Source organism: Macaca nemestrina, chromosome 14, assembly GCF_043159975.1.
Source record: "Macaca nemestrina isolate mMacNem1 chromosome 14, mMacNem.hap1, whole genome shotgun sequence".
Lineage (NCBI taxonomy): Eukaryota > Metazoa > Chordata > Mammalia > Primates > Cercopithecidae > Macaca > Macaca nemestrina.
In genome coordinates, this window is record NC_092138.1 from 28,701,291 (window position 1) to 28,724,091 (window position 22,801).

General features: G+C 42.8%; 1 protein-coding gene across 8 annotated transcripts in view; it reads right to left on the bottom strand.

Annotated features, from left to right (window-relative positions):
• The window catches only part of LOC105491857 (tight junction protein 2), a 140,450-nt gene that overhangs the window by 24,709 nt on the left and 92,940 nt on the right, over positions 1-22,801 (bottom strand). For all 8 annotated transcript variants that reach the window (XM_071077704.1, XM_071077699.1, XM_071077703.1 and 5 more), the window contains 9 exons: positions 19,023-19,076; positions 14,808-14,932; positions 12,926-13,028; positions 9,789-10,392; positions 4,785-4,888; positions 3,913-4,066; positions 2,202-2,310; positions 1,961-2,094; positions 807-873 (listed from right to left, as the gene is read on the bottom strand). In XM_071077704.1, coding sequence (XP_070933805.1) covers positions 807-873; positions 1,961-2,094; positions 2,202-2,310; positions 3,913-4,066; positions 4,785-4,888; positions 9,789-10,392; positions 12,926-13,028; positions 14,808-14,932; positions 19,023-19,067 — 1,445 coding nt within the window. In that variant the 5' untranslated portion in view covers positions 19,068-19,076. The remainder of the gene's footprint in view (positions 1-806; positions 874-1,960; positions 2,095-2,201; positions 2,311-3,912; positions 4,067-4,784; positions 4,889-9,788; positions 10,393-12,925; positions 13,029-14,807; positions 14,933-19,022; positions 19,077-22,801) is intronic.

Genomic DNA, 22,801 nt, shown 5'->3' on the forward strand with positions numbered 1-22,801 from the left:
GAAAGGAAAGATGGGAGATATTTTTTAAAAGGGAGAACAACATTAGCAAACGAGAGATTTAATTTCTTCTAGCTATACAGTAATTTATAGTTTACAAAGCCCTCTCATTTTTCTCATATATCTCATATATCCTACAATTTTATCTTTCTTGGGACCATGAGATGAGTATCAGTAGGTCCCTGTTACTGGTGAAGATGTAGAATTATGGAATCTTTATGGCAACACAGTCAAGATGAGAAAGCAAATAAAGGGCAGAGTTAGGGCTAAAATTCTTCCAAAGGAAGGCCTGCTTGCACTGCATTCTTGTCAAATAAAGACACAGTCTGGGTACAAAGAAGCAGTATCCTAATGCAGGAGGCTGCTGCCCTTGAACCCTGCTGAACTAGGGGTTCTGATTATCAAGGGCAGAGCGCAGCAGCACTCCTCCTCCCTCCTCGACACGGACAGACACTGGGTCCATCACATTAGTGTAGTCACCACGGGGCACCGTAGTTTAGCAATACTTCACCTATTTGGGAGTGAATTTATCTGACAAACACAAATATTCAGAGTAACACTCTGGAAAGGTAGCTAGATGGGTAGATAAACAGACAACAGTAACATCACAAAGTTCACCCACTTCTACATTTTGCTGTTCATACAAATGATTCCTCTTTCTCATAAGCACTACTAATGGGGGTTTGTTAAAGGTGGCTGATAATGTACAAAATCACCATCTAGGCAAAAACCACCACTCTTCTGGATTTCAGTAACAGAGAAAGAGCTGTAAGGAAGAAGGGAAAACAAAGAGAGACTGAAATACATACCCATATATTGCTTCATCTTCAGGACTAGGACGAAGAAAAGTTCTTGGGGCTGCTTTTGGTTGAGGAGCTGTGGGTTAAGAAATATCTATTGTTATCAATCTGGACTAACAAGAGTGCGTTTCTAAATAGAAAAGTCACAAAATCCACAAAAAAAATGTAAGTCTATGCCACACATATGTCATCATAAACAAAAAGAAGTTGCTAAGCTGCAGTTTAACTCTGAAGCATTAGCAGGTACCAATGGTTTCTCAAAATACAAGAGATAAAAAAATGAACCTCTAATATGCAGGGTATACGATCACATGTACAAGAACATAGGATTTTTAATAACTTATAAAACATATAATAATGATAGTTTCCCCTTAAATATTTATGAATATAAAATTATGATGATAATTGTAGGGTGGTGGGGAAGGGTTGGGGGGGAAGAGGTCAGGATCGAGGATGGGAGAAAACAATGACCTCAACTTATCAAACATGACAAAGTGTGACCAATTCTAATGGCATATAGACAAGGCTATTATTTTATACTTTGTCAATGTCAAAAGAGAGAGAAAGGAGGGCCTCTTCCATATATAATTTTTTATTTCTCTCCTCCCTTTCAGCCACCCTCTGGAATTAAGTACACTCTTATTTATATATACACATATATATGTACATACATATCTGTATACATACACATATATACACACATACATGTGTGTACACATATATGCACACATACATGTATGTATACATATATGTATAATTTCAACTTTTATTTTAGGTTCAGGGGGTGCACGTGCAGGTCTGTTACATGGGTATACCGCATGATGCTGAGGTTTGGGGTACAACTGATCCTGCCACCAAGGTGTGAGCATGGTACCTAATAGTTTTTCAATCCTTTCCATCTCCTCCTTTAGTAGTTTACCACCAGTAGTCCCCAGTTTCTGTTATTGCCACCTTTATGTCCATTTGTACCCAGTGTTTAGCTCCCACTTAAAAGTGAGAACATGTGCTATGTGGTTTTCTGTTCCCATGTTAATTAGCTTAGGATAATGGCCTCCAGCTACATCCACGTGGCTGCAAAGGACAAGATTTCACTCTTTGTTATGGCTGTGTGAGCACATACTTCTGAACACAACTGTTGAAACTGAGTGGTCTTAAAGGCTTACCTGGTGGGTCCTCTTGGTATCTGGGTTCCTTGTTGGTCTCTGGGACAATTGTGCCTGCAATATCCCCTGTAGACTTAAAGGGAGTGGGTGTCGCACCCATCCTGGACAATCTGCTCGGCGTGTCCTCTCTGGAACTGAAGCACATGTCATATGTTAATGTCTCAAGAGATAACAGTTTCATAAATACATATGTGTGTATATTCACAATGACATGTACAAGGGAAAATGCATGTCATCTTACCTTGGCCTTTCCTTCAGCTTCTCACTTGAGGAATGATAATCATAATCAGAATACTGCTGACGTCTCTCCTCTGGAGAAAATGATCGGTTTGACTCTATTTCTGAGATATCTAGTTTCAAAAATAAGAAAAGACTTTTAAATAAAATATTTAAAATATTCTCCTACCCAGAGAAATTGCACTATTCTCTGGGTAGGAAACACAGGAAATGGAAGTGAGGTAGGCAGGAAATGTGCTATTAGTCTAATAGTCCTCCCCTGGAGAAAAACTTGCTCGTTTTAAGGGAAAGGCATTAATTAATAAAGGGGAAGGCAAATTTAGAATTGTGTATTTCTCTTTTGTCTCATTTTCCATCAAAGCTGCTACAGAAGAGTCAAAATTCTATTATTGGATCATAGATGTATACACTAATTCTTCCCAAGAAGCCCAGTGCTTCTCCAACTTTAAGGTGCAGGCAAATCTTGTTAGAATATAGTTGTTGTGGGGCCGTTGAGGGGAGACTGAGATTCTGCAATTCTATCAGGTTCCCTGATTATGCAGATGCTACTGGGGTCAGGGGCTGGGGGATGAGGACCACATACTGAGTAGCAAGGAAAGAAATGCAAACCCCCTAACATGCTGGCATTATTTCTCATGCTCCTTTTGTTTTCCTGCACTGCATCCATAACAGTGATAACAACTTCTGATACATTGGAAACTGAATTAAGTTTTAAGGTTTTATAAAGAAATTCCTTAAAAAAAAAAAAAGATCAACAAAAGCCTGCTTTACAACTTGGTAACTTAATATTTTCTAAACTTCTCTGCATAAAAGCAACAGTAGATGGTTCAGTGGGATATATTGTGATTAACTATTTCTATTGGCAATTTTTACAAGGTTAAAATGTTATCCTATGTATAATTCATATTCACGTAATGAATATAGCTCTTCAAAAGGGAAGAGGTGGTGGAGACTGCTAACTAATGAATGCCACAATATTAGCCACTTTGATTCTTTTTTAGCATCTACTTGTCTTAGCTATCCTCCAAATTATCTTCTCTATTAGAAATACTAATCGCCACTTTTAAAGAATGAGCAATTAAGGCTGGGCCTGGTGGCTCACTCCTGTAATCCCAGCACTTTGGGAGGACAAGACGGGTCACGAGGTCAGGAGTTCGAGACCAGCCTCGCCAACATGGCGAAACTCCATCTCTACTAAAAACACAAAAATGAGCCAGGCGTGGTGGCAGGCGCCTGTAATCCCAGCTACTCAGGAGGCTGAGACTGAAGAATCACTTGAACACGGGAGGCAGAGGTTGCAGTGAGCCAAGATTGTACCACTGCACTCCGGCCTGTGCAACAGAGGGAAGACTCTGTCTCAAAAAAAAAAAAAAAAAAAAAAAAAAACAATGAGCAACTAGCAAATATATACATGACATGGTTAGCTCTTTGAACCACTCAAACACACATTTTTTTACTGACACGTTTTGCTTTCAATTGCCTAATTAATAGTTCTCTGAGAGTTTGCAAGTGCACCAGAATTTTATATTGGAAACCTAATTTCAATAGGCACTTTAATAAGCAAATTACAACCAAACAGTGACCTTTGGGGATTAAGGTTTCAAGGGAGTTTTCCTTGGAAATTTAACTTCCAGCTGGATAGCTACACTAAATAGAATAGGGAAGCAACGGCCTTCCTCACTTCCAGCTAAGCTCACAGCCTCCTCTTCATTTACCTTCTATTTCTGAGTCACTGTCATTTAATGATGGGATGTTGATGAGGGTCTGCTGGCTGTCTCTCAACACCACTAGCTGTAGCTTTCCTCTTGACTTTTCTATCAATTTTCGAGCATCCGTTAAAGACATGTTCTCAGTTACAGTCCCATTGATCTGTGTTTATAAAGAATGGTAACGTTAAATGCAATAAAATTATTCACAGTAGAAAATTCATATTTTCCCCTTTTAAAAATGTAAAGGCTTTGCTCAGATATTCAAACAGATATTGGCTTTAGGATGACTCAATAAAAATGAATTGTCCTTTAAATTAAATATAATCCTGCATGCCTGGATCCCAAATACAGGTGTAAGTTACTCTGCTAATTTATTTAACTTCCAAGCTCAAGACAATGGTTTGGTTTACTACCGGAACGTGTTTCCTGACTGGAGAGGTTTACAAGACCTATTAAATATTCAGCATTCATATACCACCAACTTTCCTTCTCATCTTTCCTTAGTTTAAGGAATAGGGACCTAAACTTTAAACAGGAAAGAAGAAAATATTCATGGAGTTTTTTGTTTTTGTTTTCTAAACTGACATTAAACTGTTACAACCCTTGATGTCTGGTTTTTCTGATAAAAATCATCTCATTATGCTTGCAGTGAGCCAAGATCACGCCACTGCACTCCAGCCTGGGCGGCAGAGCGAGACTCTGTCTCAAAAAAAAAAAAAAAAAAAAAAAAAAAAAAATCATCTCATTATGCTGCTCTTGCCACCTCTGTCAACACTGACCTCACTGCATCTAAGTCTCACTGTGTTGGTGCTGAAAGCGAACATGCAGGCTATGAATGGCAGTATGCACACTACTGTTCTCTGCCCTCATCTACCCACCTTGAGAATTATGTCTCCTTCGTGAAGGTTGCCATCTTTAGTTGCCAGACCTGTTCTGGTCATTTCCTTTATGAAGATCTGACTCCCAAGCCGGAGACCATACTCTAGGAGACAAACACATAAACATACACATATGTCATCAACTTGTTCAGAAAACTTAGTCTGGTTTATAGGACTATTTTAAAATATATATTAAAAAGTTAATTTTGTATATGGGAAATTCTGTAAGATGACTGGCCTGAACTCTTCAAAAAAGTCAATGCCATAAAAAACAAAAAAGGCAGAGAAACTGTTCTAGATTAAAAGACACATAAAAACCAAATGCAATGCATGAACTATCATAGGTCCCCCGATCCAGTGGAGGGTGGGAGGAGAATGAGTTACATCATTTGGAGCAATTTGAAATGAACTATAATATATGAAAGCAATATTAATGCTAATTTTCTTAAGTGTGATGATGGTATTACGGTGACTGATGTAGGAGAATGTTCTTATCCTTGGAAGATACCTCTGAAATATTTATGGGTAATGGTGAGTTGCCTGCAACTTACTTAAATAGTACCGAAAAACCCACTGAGAGAGATACAGGGAGGGTGATGGAGCAGAAGGAAAGAAAAAACAGGAGGAGAAAAAAGAAAGTAAGTGTGGCAAAATGGTAACAATTGGTAAAATTAGGTGAAGGTTATAAGTGTATTTGCTATAAAATTAACATTTTTCTTTTTTTTTTTTTTTTGAGTCAGAATCTTGCTTTGTCACCCAGGCTGGAGTGCGGGGCCATGATCTCAGGTCACTGCAACCTCCGCCTCCCAGGTTCAAGCGATTCTACTGCCTCAGTCTCCCAAGTAGCTGGGATTACAGGTGCCCACCACCACGTCCAGCTAATTTTTGTATTTTAGTAGAGACAGGGTCTCACCATGTAGGCCAGACTGGCCTCGAACTCCAAATTAACACTTTTCAAATAAAATGTTGGGGAGAAAAAAACAATTCAGCACACCTTAATAGGCATTTTCTGCTGACAATGACGCTGTCTACAGGCAGGCACTGCAAAAAATCCAGCACTTTAGATTATATGAAGTTTGGCATTGAAAGGAATTCAGTGGGTGAAGAAAAGGGGTAAAGAAGTTAGGCAAAGCAATTAATAAAGCATTTAACTAAAACCAAAATAGCTTTGGGGGTTTAAGGACTCTGAATTGCTATCTAAAGCAAAAACATTGTAATTACTAAGGATGTATATTTTTAAATACTTTCAAGGCTACTTAGACTATTCTGGTTTTACTTAATAAACTTGTAAAAATACATTATTTTAAGAATAAATTTTCACAGTCTAGGAAACCACCACAACAGAGCAGGTTTTAAAACAGGCACAAATTTTTTTATTATTGTTCAAACTAAAAATCTTATAATTACAAAACAAAGTAACTTTCCACAATTCAGGAAAGGTATGAAGTCGATTTTAAAATAAGTTTTAAATGATTTATGGTAAACTTGCCAGCCAGATCTTATCATAAAGATTAGAAGTGTTGTGGTCCAGCCCTAGTCCTTTAGGAAGCTGATAGTCAAGAATGGAATAAGAGAAAGGCAAAACTACTTTCATGGATGGCGATCCTCTAGTGGTCAAACAGCCTCACAGCCCAGAACAGAAGGCTGAGTGAGACAAGCTTGAGTGACGTCTCTCTGGCATTTTTCCTCAATTCCTCAATCCTCTTAAAAAATGCACTCATTATAATTTTGCAAATAGATATACCGGTGTGTATGTGGGCATTTCACAAATGAAGATTTAAAAATCAGTTGACCAGCTTCTAAGAAAGACAACTGGTGCCATGAAATGTAATAGCCGAATCATATTTTTTCTTAATCAAATGTAGGTCTCACCTACTGTCGAATTTCTTTAAAGATTAATTCTTACACAACCCTAGCCAATGATAGCCAAATTATTGTGAAAACTTAATAAAAGGTAGCAACATTTTTCTTTTACAAAGTGGAATTGGCCCGGTGCAGTGGCTCACACCTGTAATCCTAACATTTTGGGAGGCCGAGGTGGGCAGATCACCTGAGGTCAGGGGTTTGAGACCAGTCTGGCCAACACGGTGAAACCCCATCTCTACTAAAAGTGCAAAAATTAGCCGGGCATGGTGGTGGGTGCCTATAGTCCCAGCTACTCGGGAGGCTGAGGCAGGAGAATTGCTTGAACCCAGGAGATAGAGGCTGCAGTGAGCGGAGGTCGTACCACTAAACTCTAGCCTGGGCAACAAAGTGAGATTCTGTCTCAAAAAAACAAAACAAAACAAAAACAAACAAAAAAACCACTGTGAGATCCTTACACTTCCTAAGATGCACACTCCTCAGGGAGATATTGCAATCTCAATGTACTCATTTATTTTCATGGACTGGACTCCAGGTATGTCACTATTCACATCTTTGCATTATTCTTCAGTTGTTTCAATAGACACCTAGTTACATAACTCAACTCTTCACAAAAAAACTAAAGAAAACAAACCCTCTCATCTGATAGGCTATCAAAATGCAAATCCCAAACCTTAAAGTCTTTTCCTTTGCATTCTCAAGTGCCCTTTATCTTTTTTCCTCTTAGAATGAGAAAAATTAAGAGAACAAAAGGAAATTAAAGTTTTTACATGCTACAAGGAATCTTAAGTCAGAAGACAAGAAATAGTGCTAGGCATATCTCAACACTAGGCTCAAAAGCCCTGCTCACTCACCTACTTGTTTCCAATCACCTATTTCCAGAGGATGGAGTTTGAGTTCCAGCTCCACCTTTACTTACTGGCTTCCATGGGCAAGTCACTTCCCCAGTCTGAGTTTCAGAATCCTCACCTATAAATGTCCCCTGTAAACTCCACTGTATGGCTTGGCACAGTGGCTCACATCTGTAATTCCAGCATTTTGTAATCCCAACCAAGGCACGTGGATCCCAGATTGGGAAACATGGTGAAACCCCGTGTATACCAAAAAAAAAAAAAAAAAAAAAAAAAACACCAAAAAATTAGCCAGGCGTAATCCCAGTTAGCTACTGTTGGTGGGGGAAGTTGAGGTGGGAGGATTGCTTGAGCCCAGGAGGCAGAGGTTGCAGTGAGCCAAGATCATGACACTGCACTCCAGCCTAGGTGACAGAGTGAGACCCCATCTCAAAAATAAATAAATAAAACCCCTCTCTATCATGGTATTCCTCACTTGTAAAACAGGAACAAAGTCTCCTAACACAGAGGGTTCCTGTGAGGACTACGTAAAAGAATATTCAACATGGCCCCTTGCATAGAGCAGAAACTCAACAATGATTAGGCGGAGAACTGTCCTCCACTGTGGTTTTCCAACTGAGATGCAGCAAGTTCACTAGGAGAGCTTATTAACACAGAGACTCTGGGGGTCCACCCCATGGTTTCTTTTTTTTTTTTTTTTCCAAGACAGAGTCTTGCTCTGTCACCCAGGGTGGAGTACAGTGGTACCATCTCTGCTTACTGCAAACTCTGCCCCTCAGGGTTCAAGCTATTCTCCCACCTCAGCCTCCCGAGAAGAGGGGAATTACAGGCACCCGCCACCACGTCCAGCTAATTTTTGCATTTTTAGTAGAGATGGGGTTTCATCGTGTTGGCCAGGCTGGTCTCCAACTCCTGACCTCAAGTGATCTGCCCACGTCGGCCTCCCACAGTGCTGAGATGACAGGTGTAAGCCACTGCACCGGCCCCATCCCATGGTTTCTGATCCAGTGGGGCTGGCCTGGGCCTGAGAGTCTGCATTTCTCACAGGTGCCCAGATGATGCACTGCCTTGAGAATCACTGTTCTCCTAGTTTAAAGCCAAAATTCTGGAGCCTGGCTCCTCCACTGATGACACAACTTTGTATATGTCAATGAACCTTTGTGCCTCAGTTTCCTTGTCTATAAAATGGAGATACAAGAGTCCTCCCCCATTAGGTAGTTCTGAGGATTAAACGAACTAAGTGGTGTTAGGCATTTAGGTCAATGCTGGGTACAATGCTGGTTAAGTGCAATCAAGAGATAGCTCGGCCAGACACGGTGGTTCACACCTGTAATCCCAGCACTTTGGGAGGCCGAGGTAGGCAGATCACCTGAGGTCAGGAGTTTGAGACTAGCCTGGCCAACCTGGCAAAACCCTCTCTCTACTGAAAATACAAAAATTAGCCAGACAGGGTGGCAGGCACCTATAATCCCAGCTACTTGGGAGGCTGAGGCAGGAGAATCACTTGAACTTGGGAGGCAGAGGTTGTATAAGCCGAGATCATGCCACTGCACTCTCCAGCCAGGGTGACACAGCGAGACTCTGTCTCAAAAAAAAAAAAGTTAGCTGGCTAGGTGCAGTGGCTCATGCCTACAATCCCAGCACTTTGGGAGGCTGCGGTGGGCAAATTACCTGAGGTCAGGGGTTCAAGACCAGCCTGGCCAACATGGTGTAACCCCGTCTCTACTAAAAATAAAAAACTCAGCCAGGTTTGGTGGTGCACGCCTGTAATCCCAGCTACTAGAGAGGCTGAGGCAGGAGAACTGCATGAACATGGGAGGTGGAAGTTGCAGTGAGCCCAGATTACGCCACTGCATTCCAGCCTGGGCAACAGAGCCAGACTCAAGACTCCGTCTCAAAAAAAAAAAAAAAAAAAAAAGGTTAGCTATTCCTGGCCAGGCGCGGTGGCTCACACCTGTAATCCCAGCACTGTGAGGGACTGAGGTGGATGGATCACCTGAAGTCAGGAGTTCAAGACCAGCCTGGCCAACATGTTGAAACCTGTCTCCACTAAAAATACAAAATTAGCTGGGTGTGGTGGCGAGCGCCTGTAGTCCCAGCTACTCAGGAGGCTGAGGCAGGAGAATCTCTTGAACCCGGTAGGTGGAGGTTGCAGTGAGCCGAGATCATGCCACTGCCCTCCAGCCTGGACGACAGAGCAACTCTCTCGGGAAAAAAAGAAGAAAGAAAAGAAAAAAGTTAGTTATTCCTATCACAACACTGCTTTTCTTCCTACATCAAGCATGCCTACCTTCGTTTGCTCTGCTTTTCGTCAGGAGGACCCCGATGGGCCCCGGCCGTCCCCTCGGCTCAGGGCTGGGGCTGCGTGAGCGCGGGTGCTCGCGGCTGCGGCTTCGGGGCCCCCGAGAGCGGGCGTCGTGGCGGGCCCCACGCCTGTACTCCGGGCTGTAGGCCCGCTCGTAGTCTGGGTCGTAGGCCTGGTGATAAGCCCGCTCATAGTCCTGGTCAATGCTTCGGCCGCGGCTGCGGTCGCGGTCCCGGGATGGCCCAAAATCGTGGTCCAGGCCCCGCTCCAGGCTCCGGCCACGGCTGCGGTCTCGGGCGCGCCCATGGTCTTGGTCCAGGCCCCGCTCCAGGCTCCGGCCGCGGCTCCGGTCCCGGCTGAGGTCCCGCTCCCGGCTCCGAGCCCGCTCGTGGGGACGCCCCCTTTCCGGGCTGTCCTCCCAGCTGCGGCTGCGCCCCCCATGGCTGCTCAGCCGGCTCCTCTCGCTGTACCCACTCCGGAAACTTCTGCCGTCAAACTCGTCCATCACCTCAAAAGCCCGGTCATCCTGATCCAGGGGAGGGCTGGCCTGAAGCGGGGCCACCTGGACCTTCCGGGGCCTCTTGACCACCTGTTGTCAAAACAAACTCAGTGTGGACGCAGGACAATCACAACTGAACGTGGAGAAGGCAGTGGTTTTAACAGCCCTAGTTCTGGTTTCAGTAAAACTGTATCCCTGCCGACTCACTCAAGTTCGGGTTCCTCATTGGGAAACGGACAATAAAAATCTCACAGGGTTAGAATAAGACAATGATGTTGAAGCTCTGAGTACAGTGTCTTGAATTAAGGTAATAATAAAAATAGTACCTCCAAAATCTGCTTCTACTCAAGTTTGAAAAGCCTCAGAGGCCCAAATCACTAAGTTATAAAACTCAAACAAAAATTCAGAAAGTGTGACATTCTATACCTAGCTGCGTAAGGGGCAAAAGGGGATGGAGAGAAGTTGATTGATAGGTACAAATATATGGTCTGACAGAAGAAATAAGACCTAATGTGAGATTGGTAGGGTGACTATAGCTTACAGGAATCCACTGTACATTCCAAAATAGCTGGAAGAGAATAATCTGAATGTTTCTACCATAAAGAAAAGACAATTATTTAAGGTGATGGATATTCCAAAAACACCGATTTGAATTTTACAAATCATGTCTATGGCCATACCATCGTGAACGCACCCGATCTCGTCTGAATTTTACAAATCATATGAATGTATTAAATTAATCACACATACCCTGTAACTATGCATTATGCATAAATTTTTAAAATTTTAAGGAAGAAAAGTCAATGCCTTATTTATTTATTTACTTATTTATTAATTATTAAGACACAGTCTCGCTCTGTTGCCCAGGCTGGACTGTACTCAGCTCACTGCAACCTCCACCTCCCAGGTTCAAGAGATTCTCGTGCCTCACCCTCCCGACTGCTGGGATTACAGGCGCACACCACCATGCCTGGCTAATTTTTGTATTTTTAGTAAAGACGGGGTTTCACTATGTTGGCCAGGCTGGTCTCGAACTCCAGACCTCAGGTGATCTGCCTGCCTCCATCTCCCAAAGTGCTGGCATGAACCACTGAGCCTGGCCCAATGCCATTTTTAAAGTGAGGGGTGGGGAAGAGGGGCAAGGGGAAAGAGGAACCCTTCTAGAGTAAAAGGAACTAAAGAGATAATGATTAAATGCAATGAGTGAACTCTGGATCCTGGATAGGGAAGAAAACATCTATCAAAGACATTCTGAGAGCTGGGTATGGTGGCTCACACCTGTAATCCCAGCACTTTGGGAGGCTGAGGTGGAAGGATCGCTTGAACCCAGAGGAGATCAAGATCAGCCTGGGAAACACAAGATCCCATCTCTAAAAATGAAAAAGACATCTTGAGATATGGACTGGATATTAGATAATACTGTAAAATTATTACTTTTCTTAGACTGGATAATAGTATTATATAGATGAATGTCCTCATTCACAGGAAATACATGTGAAGTACGTAGAAACGAACTGTCACGTCTGTAACTTTCCTTCGAATGGCTGGCAAGACATGAGTGTTTATATACATACAGAGACCAAGTAAAGATGGCAGAATAGTAATATTTTAGAAGATAAATGTTTATTACACTGATCTTTCAACTTTCCTGTTTGAAAATCTTCATAATATAAAGTTGAAAAACATTAAATACCATATATGTGGCTGGGTGTGGTGGCTCACGCCTGTAATCTCAGCACTTTGGGAGGCCAAGGTCAGCAGATCACCTGAAGTTCGGGACCAGCCTGATCAACATGGAGAAACCCCGTCTCTACTAAAAATACAAAATTAGCCGGGCATGGTGGAGCATGTCTGTAATCCCAGCTACTTGGGAGGCTGAGGCAGGAGAATCGCTTGAACCCAGGAGGCAGAGGTTGCGGTGAGCCAAGATCACGCCATAGCACTCCAGCCTGAGCAACAAGAGCAAAACTCCCATCTCAAAAAAAAACACAAAAAAACACAAAAAACCTATACCTGTATCTCTCTCTATATATATGTGTGTATGTGTGTGTATATATATATACACACACCATATATGTGGGTGTATCCCTATTTTATTAGCATTCTCACTTTGTGTGTCTACCTGCCCCACTAGAGTGAACACACCTTGCAGCACAGATTGGCCCCAGGGCCTAATGGCATCCAGCTCATAGTTGATCCTCAGCCAGTGAATGAATGAATGAATAGATGAATGAAGATTATAGACAGTCTTCTAATGAAACTCTTAGTCTATGAAGATATAATACACCTTGCTTGGGCCTTTATAATGAGTTTTTGAGCTGAAAATTTTTTCCTAAATTTTTTCTGAATCTAGCTAATTCTCTTAGGGAATAATTGCCTAACTTTGTTCCTAAGGCAAACTAACTCAGATCAGAGAATCACTGGCCTCAGGAGAAGACACAAGGAAAGGCAGGAAGGATAACTTACACACATCTTCACACCCCTCCAAAAGTACTGAGAATCCAAGAACAGCGGTCCCTAGGTTATGTAATTCTGTCAAATGCTTAAAAGCAAGGGGTAATTTTCTTCTGGGCAAAAAAACAAAATGCTATTGAGGCGAGCTGAAAGCAAACCCAGTACTTACAATAGCAGCGATCTTCCCACTTTTTCTGAGCTGCTGAACTGCAAACGAATGAAGCACATCCTCCATGGGGGTGCCATTGACCATGACCACTCTGTCATTTTCTCTGTAAACAAGAAACAAAAATGGGTCATGAAAAACTCCCATCTATTCATTGTAAATTATTTATTTAGGAACAAATAGAAGCAGCAAATCGACCTGAAAGGCTTTCTAAAGGGCTCAGGGTCTGGTGGCGCCCAAGGCCCAGTCAACTTGGCATGAGATCTTCCAAAGAAAGGAACTGGGGGCCATACAGCTCAATTCTGAGTGTCTAAATGGAAATCATCTGGGAAGAGAGAGGCCTGATCTCCCCAGACTACAGGGTCACACCAGGAGGTACTGGTACTTGATGACGGTGAGGTCTGGACACCAAAAGAAACTTCTCCATAAATCCCCTATTGCCTGAGGTGCACGGTGAGCTTCAGAAAAGTCTAAAAACACTCCCTCCAAGTAGGTGTATATCCATCCATTTGTGCTTTTGTGCAGGAAAAGGGCCAAAAGCTTGCCTTGGATTCTTAAAGAAATTTTGAAATCACAGAATCCTATTGCTCCAGTTCATCCCAAATATTACTTTAAAACTTTGCATTTCTCCATATGAAATACTAACTTTGATAAAACTACAGAGGCTTTCTTAACTATAATTTTATTTTTTTAGAGGCATGGTTTCCGTCTCTCACCCAGGATGGACTGCAGTAGCTCACTACAACCTCAACTTCCCGAGCTCAAAGGATTCTCACCTTAGCCTCCCAAGTAGCTGGGACCCGAGAAGGTGCATGCCATCCCAACAGGGTCTCACTATGTTGCCCAGGCTGATCTTGAATACCTGGCCTCAAGTGTTCCTGCCACCTCAGCTTCCCAAAGTACAGGATTATAGGCATGAGCCACTGTGCTTAGCCCACAGAGGCTTTAAACACCAACAGAACCTAAACTTTTGAGCTATTTAGCCAATGCAGCCATACAGTTAACTTTTGATTTCGTCCTGAGAGGTTATCCTGTGGGAATCAGGCATGCATCATTTAAAATGGCATTACCAGCTGGGTACGGTGGCTCATGCCTGTAATCCCAGCACTTTGGGGGGCCAAGGTGGGCAGATCACTTCAGGTCAGGAGTTCAACACCAGCCTGGTCAACATGGCGAAACCCCGTCTCTACTAAAAATACAAAAATTAGCTGGGTGTGGTGGCAGGCACCTGTAATCCCAGCTACTCAGGTGGCTGAGGCAGGAGAGAATTACTTGAACTCGGAAGGTGACGGTTGTGGTGAACTGAGATCACACCACTGCAATCCAGACTGGGTGACAGAGCAAGATTCTGTCTCAAATAATAATAATAATAATAATTAAAAAGTAAAATAAAATGGTGTTACCTCTTCAGGCCAGAAAGCTGGCAGTTGGAAAACTTGTGGTTTTCCTATAGTAAATTTTCCCAACTTCCACATCCCTCTTACAAATAAGATAATAAATAAACCAAAGTCTCCTTATTCAATTCTTAAAAGAATATAAATTAAAACAAATATAAACAGTGTTGGGTAAGCATTGGGGTTGAGAAGCATGCCAATTTAAAACTGCATGTTCAGAAATGGTTCCTAAACCTAGGAGGGACGTTTGGGACTATCTCCTTACAGAAACAACTGCCTTCCTCGCTCCAAAGATGGGGTGTTCCCAAGATTTGGGCATTGTTCAAACATGTTGTGTTACGGCTTCCACTCCAGCTTGAAGACTTTCCAAATATTATATAAAAGTTTGTTGTTTTTTCTTTTTTTAATATAAAGTGGATACCAACCAAAATACCCTGTCTAGGGCCAACCAGTAGGGCTGGCAGGGGCCGCGGGGTGAGGGAGACACTCACTGGAGCAGCCCGTCAGCAGGCCCACCCGGGAGCACGTCAGAAATGACAATCGACGTTTCTCCATTTTCAAAGTGGGGGTTGTCTCGGCCTCCAGACACTGCAATTCCAAATCCTCTTTTGGAATCCTGTACATCAGAGAGGAGAAATATTAAAAATCCTTCAATAAGTGGCTTTCAGGATTTATTACACGCACTCAATAAAATAAAGGTCAAATCAATAACCAGAGACTGTTCAGGAACAGATGGGCTTACAGAAACAAATGAGAAACAAAATAAAGTATAGTCATAGTCAGCTGACAGGTTTATAAAGGGAAATTCCTTATCTGAAAGAAACAGCCTGTGGAGGCTGGAAAAGATTGATAGTGCAGACTGCAGTTATCACTAGAAGCTGGCAGCAATAGGAAACAATGTCTTCAGTCCAAATAGGAATGTACTGTTTGAAGCACCAGTTGTACCTCTTTGCATCATGCTGGCCTGAGCTGGAAAAAACTTCAGTAAAAACTGAATCTGTACTAAAACTGTATTTTTTTCATTTTCAGATTTTCTTATTGTAGTTTTTTTTTTGTTTGTTTGTTTGTTTTTTTAAGAGACAGAGTTTTGATCTGTTGCTAGGCTAGAGTGCAGTGGTGTGATCACTACTCAGCGCAGCCTCAAATTTCTGGGCTCAAATAAGCCTCCTGTCTCGAACTCCCAAAGCACTGGGATTACAGCAGGGAGCCACCGTGCCCGGCCCATACTGTAAATATTTTTAATTTTTCCGTATATTATGATGTTTTGACATCTTAAAAACAAAACAAAACAAAAAAAACCTTCTGCCTAGACTCATGGCTCATGTCTATAATCCCAGCACTTTGGGACGCCAAGGCGGGCAAATTGCTTGAGTCCAGGAGCTGGAGACCAGCCTAGACAACATGGCAAAACCCTGTCTTTACAAGAAATACAAAAAATTAGCTGGTCATGGTGGTGCACGTCTGTAGTCCCAGCTACTAGGGAGGCTGAGGTGGGAGAATCACCTGGGCCTGTGAAGTCAAGGCTGCAACAAGCCAAGGCAGCTTCTGCACTCTAAATGGGCAACTGGAGATGTCTCTAAAAAACAAAAAACAAAAAAAACCCACAACTTTCTAGCTACGTGGGAAGAGACCGCTCTTCCCTGTGCTACGTCAATCCTTTTTAATTTTATTTTGCTTTATTTTTATTTTAGATTCAGGGGCACATGTGCAGGTTTGCTATATATGGGTATTGTCTGATGCTGAGGTTTGGGCTTCTAATGATCCTGTCGCCGAAGTACTGAACACAGTACCCAAGTAGTAGTTTTTCAAGCTTTGCTCCTCTCCCTCCCTCCCTACTTTTGGAATTCCCAGTGTTAACTGTTCCTATCTTTGTGTCCATATGTACCCAATGTTTAGCTCCCACTTCTAAGTGAGAATATGCAGTATTTAGTTTTCTGTTTCTGCATTAATTTGCTTAGGATAATGGCCTCCAGGTGCATTCATGTTGCTGCAAAGGACATGATTTCTTTCTTTTTTATGGCTGCCTAAAATTGTATTTTAAAAGTATACCTTTAACCTCAAAGTAGATGAGCTGGTAGTTTCATTTCAACATAAAGTGAAAAAGACGTAGATGGATTTTTTTTTTTTTTTTTTTTTTTTTTTTGAGACGGAGTTTTGCTCTGTTGCCAGGCTGGAGTGCAGTGGTGCTCAGCTCACTGCAACCTCCACCTCCCGGGTTCAAGCAATTCTCTTGCCTCAGCCTCCCGAGTAGCTGGGACTACAGGCGTGCACCACCACACCCAGCTAATTTTTGTATTTTTAGTAGAGACAGGGTTTCACCATGTTGACCAGGATCGTCTCGATCTCCTGACCTCATGATCTGCCTGCCTCCACCTCCCAAAGTGTGGAGGCATGAGCCACCGTGCCCAGCCCACAAATGGATTTTAAAGATAAAATTTGAACATAAAATGTGTGTTGAGATCTCATGAGAAAGCAAAGCATTAAACCCTTTTCTACATGCATGGAAGATAGGAAATAAGATTACATCCATGATCAGTCTAGCAATGCACAATGGTGAGCACAGATAATACATAATCCTAATTCATTTGTGTTTTAAAAAGCTAAGTCTGGGCCAGGTGTGGTGGCTCGCGCCTGTAATCCCAGCACTTTCGGAGGCCAAGGCAAGAGAATTGCTTGAGTCCAGGAGTTCGAGACCAGCCTGGCCAACATGGCAAAACCCCATCTCTACTAAAAATATAAAAATTAGCCAGGCATGGTGGCACATGCCTGTAATCCCAGCTACTCAGGAGGCTGGGGCAGGAAAATCACTTGAACCTGGGAGGTGAAGGTTGCAGTGAGCTGAGATCATGCCACTACACTCCAGCCTGGGCAATGGAATGAAACTCCGTTTCAAAAAAAAAAAAAAATCTAAGCCCAGTTTCATCCAGATAATGAGTATACGTGACTGTATATTCTTTTTTTTTTTTTTTTTTTTTTTTTGAGACGGAGTCTCACCCTGTTGCCCAGGCTGGAGTGCAGTGGCGCGATCTCGGCTCACTGCAAGCTCCGCCTCCCGGGTTCCCGCCATTCTCCTGCCTCAGCCTCCTGAGTAGCTGGGACTACAGGCGCCCGCCACCGCGCCCGGCTAATTTTTTGTATTTTTAGTAGAGACGGGGTTTCACTGTGGTCTCGATCTCCTGACCTTGTGATCCGCCCGCCTCGGCCTCCCAAAGTGCTGGGATTACAGGCTTGAGCCACCGCGCCCGGCCGACTGTATATTCTTAAATCTGGGTTAGATTATATAAAAATTTACTCCGAGACTAAAAGAAAATCTTTCCTCCCAAGGAAAGTTTCCCATGTGGGGCCCACTATGCTGACTGATGATCAACAATTACAAACTCAAAACAGGTTGGGGGTGTTGTCTATTAATCACATGGCTTTGAATTTGGCAACTTCCACCAGCTGGCACCTGGTTTTAGACAGAGGCAGCTCCATCCTCTATGCCAAGCCTAAAACAATCTCTGACCTCTGCCAATTTTGGGTCCACAACTCAAGGAATGCATGAAATGCTCAGGGAAAGGGCAGAGGAGAGTCAGAAAGACGAGGAGAGTTGAAAAATAAGACCTAAGCAGACAAAACTCCTCAACTGAAGAAACTGTGATTACTGATCTGGAAGTCTGGGCACCTGGGCACTGGCCCGGAGACATTTTTTTCTACCTGGGTTAATTCAATAAACATTAAATTCGGGAATGTCTTTAATTTTCATAGAAGACAAAGCTTGAAGCTCACAGTTCTGAGGGTCAAAGGAAAACTCTCCCTATGAGGAGCTTACGGTCCCTCTAGGAGACGACAGATCCCGGAGGAATTCAGAGCCAGAAGAAACCCTGCAGGAGCCAGAAGAAACCCTGCAGAACCCAGGAAAATCACAGTCATGAAGACTGGAAGGCAGCTTTATGGAATAAAAATGCGGAACCGGCTGGGCGTGGTGCCTCACGCCTGTAACCCCAGCACTTTGGGAGGCCGAGGCAGGTGGATCACCTGAGGTTGGGAGTTTGAGACCAGCCTGACCAACATGAAGAAACCCCGTCTCTATTAAAAATACAAAATGAGCCAGGCGTGGTGATGGGCATCTGTATGTAATTCCAGCTACTTGGGAGGCTGAGGCAGGAGAATTGCTTGAACCCAGGAGGCGGAGGTTGCAGTGAGACTAGATTGCACCATTGCACTCCAACCTGGGCGACAAGAGTGCAATTCCGTCTCAAAAAAAAAAAAAAAAAAAAGCGGAACCATGAGGGCAGTTCTCTAGCTCAGCCTCACCTAAATGACTTACAGTCTCTTGGATCCTACACTTTTTAAGAGTTATAAGGTATGTATATGTTATAATTAAAATTACAGAAGTTGTAAATAGCTCCCTCAACATCCTTAAACATTACAGGTCACTTTCATTCTTCCCTTTCTTTTCTCTCTTTCATAACCTGTTCTATCTGGAGTTAAGTGTATACACTAAATAACCTCTAAAATGTTCTATATTAAACAGTCCTTAATCAAAAAATACAATAGCATGCAAATCTTTGTTAACATAGCAATTATTAACAGTATTTATAATGCATTATGCACCTCAAGGGGGGAAAAAAAGTCAAAACTGTGTGTAGGCAAAAATAAATAAGATCCATGATCCGTAAAATCAAGAACATGACTGTAGAATATATGAAATGTGCAGAACTCACCTTTTGTAGGGTCACAGTGTACTGTTCCCATATCAGCTCTTCCATGCCTGGGGCCTGTTTTAACAGAACAAAACCGGTCTGATGAAAACCACAACCTTTTCAATACTAGAAATAAAATTATCATTCAAAATGCCTCGACATCAAGTCCAGCTCACACTCTATACCAAAAAGAGTTAATATTTGTTCATTATGCTACCTATTTTCAAACACACTCCTTCAGTGAAATGAAATTGGAAACAATACTTGAAAGGTAAGTGAAATACACAGTGAGAGACAGACCCTAAAAAGAATGGAATGTTAAGTGCTGAGTCCTTTTATTATCACTATTCCAAAACACTGTCATCATAAAACCCTTTAAAAATATCTAGTTTCAAATAGATTATTTTTTTCTAATCATCCTCCCCCTCTTCCTGTCAAAGGTGACCTCGTAGGCAAGTTTTCTGCATGTTTATGTCTAAAAATAGCCTTAGCCTTATCATAGGGTATGCCCAATTGGGCGACCTGCGGGATCTTTTGGCTTTTTCTCCATCTGTATCACTGGGTATGAAAGATGAAAGTCTTCATAAATGGACCACTGGGACTTCCATCTCTGACAATATTCCAAAGTAAGTATCTAGAAAAAACTAAAACTGGTGGTGTCATTTTACAAATAATAATCTATTAAATGCAGACTGCTTTGAGAAAGCTAGAAATGCCAAGAAACACTCAGAACCACAGAGACAAGCCAGCACTGAAGCAGGCATTTAGAGGAGGCTGGGGATCTCAACAGGGTGGGAAATCAGGTCTGGGTGGATCTATTAGGGGAAAAAAATACCAGCACACAGATGGAGACCTTGGCTATGGGTAGAGTGGAAATAACTAAAAATAAAACCCCAGAGAATTTCTATCAACAGACCTGTATTCACATAGGTTTGGGCATTCATATTACAGACGTGACCACACCCTGCCAAACACTAACGCCTACTGTGGTTCTGCACTGGCCATACCACCAGGTACACAGAGGCAGATGCGAATCCTCTCCAGAGATCACACTCAAACACAGCCTTCAAGGACTCCCCAGATAGTATGTATCCAAAGAAATGAGCCCACAATTTAAACATCCACATCACCATGAGTGAGAGGTAAAAGAAACATAAACTGAAGAATCAAAGACTTTAAATATTTGAAATAGCCACAGACAAAAACGGAGTATCTATAGTATGTGTATACATTGGTTTTTTGTTTTGTTTTGTTTTGTTTTGCTTGAGACGGAGTCTCGCTCTGTCACCCAGGCTGGAGTGCGGTGGCGTGACCTTGACTCACCGCAACCTCCACCTCCCAGGTTCAAGCGATTCTCCTGACTCAGTCTCCTGGGGTAGCTAGGATTACAGGCGCACACCACCATTCCCGGCTAATTTTTGTATTTTAGTAGAGATGGGGTTTCACCATGCTGATCAGGCTGGTCTCAAACTCCTGATCTCGTGATCCACCCGCCTCGGCCTCCCAAAGTGCTGGGATTAAAGGCATGAGTCACCAAGCCTGGACTATGTGTATATGTTTTAAGAAATTAGAGGAGGGCTGGGTGCAGTGGCTCATGTCTGTATTCCCAGCACTTAGGCTGAAGTGAGAGATTGCTTGAGCCTAGGAGTTCAAGACCAGCCTGTGCAACATAGTGAGACTCCCATCTCTACAAAAAATTTTTAAAGTTAGCCAGGCTTGGTGGCACATGTCGTAGTCCAACCAGAGCAACATAGTGAGACCTCACATATATATTTTTTTAAAAAACCCTCAAAATACCTGAAAAAGGTCAGAACGAGAGATCTGTGCTACCAGCAATCCTGGGTCTGGATGGTGAATGGGGCCCGGGGTGCCAGGGACACAAGCAGCCGAAAAGTGCAAGATTTAGGTTAAATGAAGGCCCATCAACACAAGGAAATATGTAAACATTCCAAAAGATTATCTAAAATATGTAAAACTCCCCAATTACTTAAAGTCTAAAATATGTAAAAGATTATCTAAAATATGTAAAACTCCCCAATTACTTAAAGTCTGTTCACTATGACAACTGTTCTTCAATTTGAAAAGATAAAAGTGAATTTTCAGGTGAAATTTTTATATCTTACTCATCTTTGTCCCATTATCTGCTACAACAGTGTCTGGCACACAGAGTAGGCACTCAAAGAAGTTTTTTTCTTTTTAATACATCAAGAGATGGATACACTATTCATTTATCATTCAATTAATATGATTGAAGCACTCATTGCTACTTACATTTTTTTTTTTGAGACGGGGTCTCACTCTGTCACCCAGGCTGGAATGAAGGTGTGTGATCTAGGTTCACTGCAACCTCTGCCTCCTGGGTTCAAATGATTCACATACCTCAGCCTCCCAAGTAGCTGGGATTACAGTTGTGCGCCACCACATCCAGCTCATTTTTTGCATTTTTGGTAGAGACATGGTTTCACCATGTTGGCCAGGCTCATCTCGAACTCCTGACCTCAAATGATCTACCCGCCTTAGCCTCCCAAAGTGCCGGGATTACAGGTGTGAGACATCGTGCCCAGCCTATAAATTTTCTTAAAGTTTCTATCAAATTCGTGGCTCTCTGCTGCTTTGATAGCATACGTGAGGTGGGTGGACTAAAAACTCAGGTGCCCATGATCTGACTTTCTAGACGTGCTCTACAGCCATTCCTCTCTGGAATTTTGCCTGTGTCTAAAACAGCATTTTCCAATATGTATAAAAAAAAAAATTTCCAAGATTTTATTGAAGTTGTACATATTTGTTAATTTTTTTTTTTTTTTTTTTTTTTTGAGATGGCATTTCACTCTTGTTGCCCAGGCTGGAGTGCAATGGCACGAACTGGGCTCACCCCAACCTCCACTTCCTGGGTTCTAGCGATTCTCCTGCCTGTCTCCTGAGTAGCTGGGATTATAGGCATGTACCACCACACCCAGCTAATTTTTGCATTTTTAGTAGAGACAGGGTTTCACCATGTTGGTCAGGCTGGTCTCGAACTCCCAACCTTAGATGATCTGCCTGCCTCGGCCTCCCAAAGTGCTGGGATTACAGGTGTGAGCCACCGTGCCTGGCCAAAAAGTTTTCTTAAACGGAAACAGAAAGCAGAAACCCAGTCGGGCATGGTGGTTCATGCCTGTAATCCCAACACTTTGGGAGGCCAAGGCAGGTGGTTCACTTGGGGCCAGAAGTTCAAGACCAGCCTGGCCAACATGGTGAAAACCTGTCTCTACTAAAGACAAAAAAAAATTAGCTGGGTGTGGTGGTGCACATCTGTAGTCCCAGCTGCGTGGGAGGCTGAAGCAAGAAAATCACTTGAACCTAGGAGGCGGAGGTTGCAATGAGCTGAGATTGCACCACTGCACTCCAGAGTGAGACTCTGTCTCGGAAGGAAGGAAGGAAGGAAGGAAGGAGGGAAGGAGGGAAGGAAGGAAGGAGGGAAGGAGGGAAGGAGGGAAGGAAGGAAGGAGGGAGGGAGGGAGGGAGGGAGGGAGGGAGAGAAGGAGGGAGGGAGGGAGGGAGGGAGGGAAAAAGAAAGCAGACACTCAACTGAACTCCTGCAGTAAATCGGAATTGGTTGCCCTTTTCCATTTCCATAGAACACCTTACTAACTCCTTACCAACTTCAGTTTTAGATGTGGCCTTAGTAAAACCAAGCCACTACCACCCAGAAATGACCTCATGAGCATGCCCACTTCTCCAAGCTCATCTTCTCAATGCCTTCTTATACCTTAAAGCTGTCAACTTTCAACAAAGTGAACTAATCTAGAAGTTGTGGTAAA